At 52.9% G+C, this 7010-nt stretch overlaps 1 protein-coding gene across 2 annotated transcripts in view; it reads right to left on the bottom strand.

Annotated features, from left to right (window-relative positions):
• Nucleotides 1-7010, bottom strand: part of DAO (D-amino acid oxidase) — a 20271-nt gene that overhangs the window by 9376 nt on the left and 3885 nt on the right. For both annotated transcript variants that reach the window (XM_004709536.2, XM_045296867.1), the window contains exons 2-5: nucleotides 4251-4453; nucleotides 3402-3516; nucleotides 2212-2288; nucleotides 307-372 (exon numbers count right to left, since the gene is read on the bottom strand). In XM_004709536.2, coding sequence (XP_004709593.1) covers nucleotides 307-372; nucleotides 2212-2288; nucleotides 3402-3516; nucleotides 4251-4444 — 452 coding nt within the window. In that variant the 5' untranslated portion in view covers nucleotides 4445-4453. The remainder of the gene's footprint in view (nucleotides 1-306; nucleotides 373-2211; nucleotides 2289-3401; nucleotides 3517-4250; nucleotides 4454-7010) is intronic.

Raw genomic sequence — 7010 nt, 5'->3', positions numbered from 1 at the left:
AAAAAAAAAAAAAAGGACACCCCCCCCCATACCATGATTTTATAATAGAGTCCATTTTAAACCAGTATATAAACATGCAGGGGTCTTGTTGCAAGTTTGGTTGTCAATATCCCAGGTCAAGAGCGGCCCGTGTGATTCTGATGCTCAACCAGGTGTCTTTGTGCAGCGTGATCAGGCTTCTGGGGGGTGAGTGGGGGGGGGTGGTCAACAGAGATGTGTTACCTGGTTTTCTGATGTGTTATGTGTTTTCTGCTACAGCTTGGTCCCTGGGAGACGCTTTACCTAAGCTGAAGCTCAAAAGCTTACCTTTCAGTCAGCCACTCCAGGTAGCTCTTCCCCTCCAAAATCAGGCTGGTGTTGAACCAGCCATAGCTATAAAAGATGAGAATGAGGTGTCAGAAGCAGAAGGACATTAGAAAGCTGTCCAACAGAGAGGGTGGAGTCTGGCTTTGTGAGTTCCACAGGGTACCAGCCAGGACCACTGGGTGAAAGTCAAGGAGGGGGGTGGGGGATGGTATATCCAACACAGCCATCCCTGACCCGGTGCCCTGCAGTGGGACTCCGAGGGGACTCCGGTGTGCCATGGAGTGAAGTGAGAACCAGCGAGGCTGAAGAGAAAAGAAGAGTGAGATTTGGGATCCTGCAAACCGGGTTGGAATCCCAGCCTTGGCACTTGGTCGTGTGGCCTTACAAAGTCATTTAATCTCTCTGAAGCAGTTTCCTCATTTTCAAAGTAGGATAGCAGTGTGGGCCGCGCAGGGTTGGGGATCAGAAACCAAGGGGTGGGCCACAGAAGAGGAAGACGGAATGTCAGCCATGCCATTTGTGATGTTAGCGGAACCCTGCTGGTGTAGTGGCTTGTGCATGAAGCTGCTCACCACGAGGTCAGTGTTTCAAACCCACCAGTCACTCCATGGTGGAAAGACGGAGCTTTCTGCTCTTGTTAAGATTTAAGATTAAGATTTAAAGTCTCAAAAACCAAAAGAGACAATATTACCCTGTCCTATAGGGTCGATGGCAGTAGGTTTGAACTTAGGGTTTATTGTTATGGTTGGATGGAGCCTTGGTGGCACTGCCCGCCAAGTGATAGACCGCTAACCATAACGTCAGAAGTTCCAACCCACCAGTGACTCTGAGGGAGAAAATCGAGACTGTCGGTTCAGTGAGTCGGGGTCGTCAGAACCCCGGTTACTGTGAGTCAGTATCCCTCTAAGGCTTAAGGTGACCAGACGTCCCACTTTTGGCCGGACAGTCCTGATTTTTGGCGTTTTAAAAAAGTCCTGATTTTTTGGAAAGAATGCACGACAAGCTAGGGAACAGTCTATTTGGTCCATATAGACCAAATTTTTAACCAAGACCCCCCCTCCCTCACCCCCGGTCAATGGTGTCCCGCTTTAAATCTGGTCACCTTACTCTAAGCCCCTTCTGGAGCTGAGAGTCTGATTTCCCATCCCCTCGGAGCCCTGGTGCTGCAGCAGCGGAGGGCTCAATGACTAACTGGACAATTAATTGACAGTTCAAATCCACCCTGTGGCTCCATGAAGACGCATCTTGGAAAGAACGAGTTGATGGTGGTCGGCGTGGGTGAAGGAGGAAGCGTTTTTGCATCGAGATCGTTGAGTTTCTGTTAATGGTGGTGGAACCGTTTGGAGAGGGGTGTCAAGAATGGTTGTACACCAGGAAGGCAATCGTCAATGGCACTGAATGATACACGTAGACACTGTTAAATAGGAGACTGTTTGGTGGCGGACGGTTTTGCCCCAATTGAAAACAAAACAATTACACGACTAACAAGGAGTACAGGGAAGGAGACCGTGTTCTGAAATGAATCGTGGCAAGGCTGCACAACTCCTCTTGAAGCGACTGAAGGATTGACTTGTATGACAGGCGGGTGAAGTGCCAATGAAACTGTTTTAAAATCTTGCCGCTTAGAAAGCCCCGGGAGTGGTCCTGCTCTGTCCCGATGGGGGGCTGGGAATCTGAACCACGGATGACGCCTAACCACAGAACCACAACCTCCCCGGCTCCACGTCAAGGTCCAGCCCGCGTGGACATCCTCTCTGAAGGCGCTGAACGGAGCACCAGGAAATCAGAAGGACACGGGGCCTAAACTAAGACAGGGAAGTGTGTCTTCATTCGTGGATACCATCTGGAGAAGTCCTTCTCTGGCTTGCGTGGGGCTCACCCCTTTGGCCGTAACAATAACCTTACCTGTAATCTGGAAACATGTCCAGCTCCCTGGGAGTCAGCTTCCGGAATCCCAGAACAGTGTCTTTCCAGGAAGGATCCTACAGCAGAAGGAAGGACCCAGTGATGGGGGGCGGCGGGGGCTGCACAAGCAGATGCCTGCACCTTATCCTGGGTGAGGGGCTAGAGTATCATCGTTTTTAATTGCCAGGGGGCGCTGAGGTTTTTGTTTTTTCCTGAAAAGGAGGTGGTAGGCAAACCACACGAACCCTTCATTCCACCAAGGGCACTCTCAAAACCAAAAGCCAGACCTGCCACCATCAAGGTGACTCCACGTGACCCCACTTCCCGAGCACTCATGGCTGGGACCTTTGAGAATCGATGGCCAGGCCTTTCTTCTGAGAGCACTTCTGGGTGGACTCAGATCACCTCCCTTCTGCTTAATAGTTGAGTGCTTCACTGATCTGGCCACCCGGGAGGCTCTTCAAACCAAAAACCAAACTCACTGCCTGAATCGAGTTGATTCCAGCTCACAGCGACCCTGGGGGACAGGGTAGAACGGCCCCTATGGGTTTCTGAGACGCTAACTAACTGTTGACAGGAGCAGACAGCCTCCTGAGAGGGGCTGGTGCTTGTGATCTGGTGACCTCACGATCGGAATCCCAACGTGTCACCGCCGCACGCCAGGGCCCTTTGAAACTCTTCGGGGACCTGTAATCCCTGTTTATTGTAAGGTCGCCCCTAGTCACCAGCTGTAAAGCAGCTAGGACAGGACCTCACACATCATGAGCACTTTACAAGTTCCCGTTCGTATTTGGTTCCACCTTCGGAAAAGTCCCCGGACCTCCAGCGGCGGAGAACCTCTCTGCTTCAGCCCTAAATGCAGAACACATTTTAAAACTCTCACCACCGCCCAGTCGATCCGACGGACAGCGCCCAGGAGGACAGAACAGAGCTGCCCAGAGCGGGGCCGGTTCCCAGACGGTAACTCTATAGACAGCAATAGTCAACCTGTTCTGTCTTTGCATCTGGGCAGAGGACGAGATCCTCCTATTTATCAGAAGGCTCGTGATCTCTGTCAATATCCCCCCAAGAGCTGGAAGCAGAAGGAATGTGGCAAGGCAGAATCAGAATGGCAGGTGAACCCACTTCTGACCCTTCGAGCCGGGTTCCCGGCCAAGGCTCCTCGTTACAGCCTAGGAGCCTTCACTCACCGGGACAGCTTCTCGGAAGAGGTTGTAGCCGGAGATGAGGGCCAGTCCCATTTTCTCAGCCTCGGGAGAGTGGACGTGGTTCAGGAGATAGTCAAAGGTCAGCTGGTTCCAATCCCTGAAAGGGACACGGACCTCTTGGTCATTGGACGCCCCTGGCTGAACAAGGGGGCTCAGAGGGACAGCTTGCCGGGGGCTGTGACCAGGGTGGCGGAGATGGACCCCAAGGCCAGAAATCTGCTGGGTCACGCCTGCAAAAGGCCCGGACGCCTACAGGTTTCCCCCGTCTTGAAACTCTCACGTAGCTTTCATATGTGTATTAGATGTGTATGTGTATATATTAGATGTGTATGTATGCCTGAAGGGCTTCAAAAAGTTCGTGGAATTTTTCTATAGCCTTTTATTTTGATTTGTCCATGAACTTTTTTGAAGCCCCCTGGTAACTAAATATGTACACAAGCGTGTGTCTAATACTATACACATGTATATGGTATGTACACATATATACTGCCCCTGAGGGTGTATACAACACATATACACAGATTGTCTGTGTATTGTATCTGGTATATATGAGCTTATGAAAGCCAGAGGCTGTGTAAGGCAGGGAGGAACCTGTCAGAAATAGTTGGAAAAACTCAAGTATTTTGAACTAATATAAGCAATAGACAAGCGGTGAGACAGCACCATGTCGAAGGTGTAAAGACCATGGTGTCCCCTGAAGTCCCAATCACAGGTCTCACTGCGTTTTTTTGTCGGTTTGTCATACCACGTCAGAGTCCATGCAAGGGAGCCTTGAGTGGGGTGCCCCCTCTGCAGACTCAGCCCCTCAGGCCCCCTGGGACCCCGACTCACGCCTCCTGCGGGCTGCTGTGGTCATCCAGGTAGGGCTGCCAGAGGCCGGCCGCCACGTCGGTGGTGGTGAGTGGGGTGAAGCGGTCTGCGTAGACCTTCAAGTCCAGCGGCTGGTGGGCCGAGTGGTGGCGCATGTGGATGCAGAGGGCGGTGGACAGCCCGATGACGCCTGCTCCGATGACCACCACACGCATTGTGTCGGCCTGAGGTGGGGGAAGGGTCAGAGGGACCTGGTCACCATTGTCGCCATCATGGCACAGCCATGGCCACCCTCACCGAAGGCTTAGTAAGCGAGAGCCGCCTTCCAGATCCCTCAGCCCTCAAACCTAAACGGTGGTCTGGGTGGCTTAAAGGAGAAAGGAGGGAAAGCAAAACCGAAATGGACTTGGAGTCTTGTGACAAACAAGTTCCCTTCCAACAATCACACACACACACACACACACACACACACACACACACACAGAGCAAGAGCTGTCCCACAGGGTCTCCCAGGCTGTTGATCTTACACACACACAGCAAGAGCTGCCCCACAGGGTCTCCCAGGCTGTCGATCTTACACACACACACACACACACACACACACACACACACACACTGTCGATCTTTACTGAAGCTGAGTGCTGCGTCTTCCTCCCACAGAGCAACTGCCGGCCTTTTGGTGACCTGCTCAGCCTATGATCACTGTGCCAAGACCTTTGATCCCCGAGACCCTCACATTGAACCTCTGAGCTCACCACCAGCGAGTCGACTGCGACTCACACAGGGACCCTACGGCACAGAATAGCACGGGCCGGTCGGTTTCCCAGACCGGGACTCTTCATGGGAGTAGAAAGCCTCTTCTTTCTCCTGCGGAGCGGCTGGTGGTTTCGAAGTGCTGACCTTTGGGTTGGCAGCCCAACGACGAACACGACGCCACCTGGGAGGTAGGAATGTTCGCGTCCCCGTTTCACAGATGGGGAAATTGAGTCACAGAGAGACAAAGCCATTTGCCCCCCGGGCACATGGCGGTGAGGGATGCAGCGCTCCCTGTGGAACCTCTCTGGGCATCCCTCTCCCCAGGCTGGGAATAAGGCCTGGCAGAGCGGGCAGGCCAGCTGCAGGCTGGATGGGCCAGTGGTTAGGACAATGGGATCTGGCTCGGGCTCTCAGCTCTGCCACCTACTGGCAGCTGACCTCCGCCAAGATGCTCCATGAGCCTTGTTACGGGAGGAATGAACACCAAACCAAACTCACGGCCACCGAATCAATTCCGACTCATAGCAACCCCACAGGGCAGAGGACAACGGTCCCTATGGGTCTCCAAGACTGTCCGTCTTTACAGGGGCAGAGAACTCAGCTTTCTCCCCCGGAACAGTTGGTGAGTTTGAACTGCCGGCCTTGTGGTTTTAACAGCCCGACACATCACTGTGCCACCAGGGCTCCTGTGGGTGGAATTGGCCCCCCGCCACCCTTCCCCAAACACCCCACCCACCTCACACATTGCCACTGAGTCGATGACAAGGAGGAGCCCTGGCGGCATAGCGAGTTACGCACGTGTTGGGTTGTGAACCTCAAGGTTGGCAGTTCAAAACTACCAGCTGCTCCTTGGGAGAAAAACGAGGCTGCAGACTCCTATCAAGATTTGCAGTCTCAGAAACTCATCGGGTACCTCTACTCTGTCCTTTAGGGTCACATGAGTCAGAATTGACTCCATGGCTGTGAGCTTTTTGTGTGTTTGTTTAATAGGACATCATAGAGCTGCTCCCGTAGGTTTCCAAGACTATAACTCTTTACGGGAGTAGAAAGCCTCATCTTTCTTCATCAGATCAGCTGGTGGTTTTGAACAGCTGACCTTGTGGTTAGCAGTCCCTTGAGTACCCACTATATCAGCAGGGCTCCTTTGGATGGAATTGCCTCCCTCCCACCACCACCTCCCCGCCCAAATATATATACCCCAACCCCTATTCATGTGAGAATAATTCCATCAGAGACTAGAGCTTTCTTTGTTAACAAGCCCATAAAAGGGCAGATGAAGCACCAAGGGGTGGGGGGGGGGACAATGCTCGTCCCAGGAAGATCGCCAGGGAGTGAGGAGCAGACGCTGAAGAGGGTGAGAAGGGGAGAAAGGAAGCTTTCCCCTAGCACCGCCACCGCCACCAGGGCTCAGCATTCACGCATGCAACCTCCTACACTGTGAGGGAAGAAACTTCTGTTTGTCAAAGAACCCCCTCTTGGTTTTGCTGCTATCGCAGCTCTAGATAACCAAGACCAATTTCATAGTCTTCTAGAAAGAGAGAAAATTAAGGCACCCCTGGGCGGGTCGGCAGGAGACTTGGCAAGACCACAAATGTGGAAACGCTTAACCCAGCGCCTGGGGCTGTTGGCATTCACGATGCCAGGTACTTCTCATGCACTGCTCCTGTCAAGTCTCCCTGAGCGAGGGGCTGCTGTAACAGACGAGGACACAGAGGCTCGGAGGAGCCATGAGACCACGCAGCCAGAAAGTTGAGCTGCGGGGACTTACGATCCACCCAAATAAGCTCATCGGTCCTTTGTCACCACCTGTGGTAATGACATCATCTAGTGCCATGTGGAGACTATTACAAATGAGGGGGTGGAATTGAGCCTGCGAATCAGGTCACTGCTTCATGAGGTGCTACGGAGATAAATAGCTTGCTGGAGGCGGGACACACAGACTCTGCTTGACTCCCCGTGAGACATTCCTGTTGACAAGCCACATGGAGCTACGCTAGAGCCCTGGAGCTGGAGGAGCCACGTGGA

The sequence above is a fragment of the Echinops telfairi genome, unplaced genomic scaffold (assembly GCF_000313985.2).
Source record: "Echinops telfairi isolate 266 unplaced genomic scaffold, ASM31398v2 ScPeMD7_7412;HRSCAF=8450, whole genome shotgun sequence".
Taxonomy (NCBI): domain Eukaryota; kingdom Metazoa; phylum Chordata; class Mammalia; order Afrosoricida; family Tenrecidae; genus Echinops; species Echinops telfairi.
The sequence above is the reverse complement of the archived record's forward strand: the minus strand, read 5'-3'. Positions and strand labels throughout refer to the sequence as shown.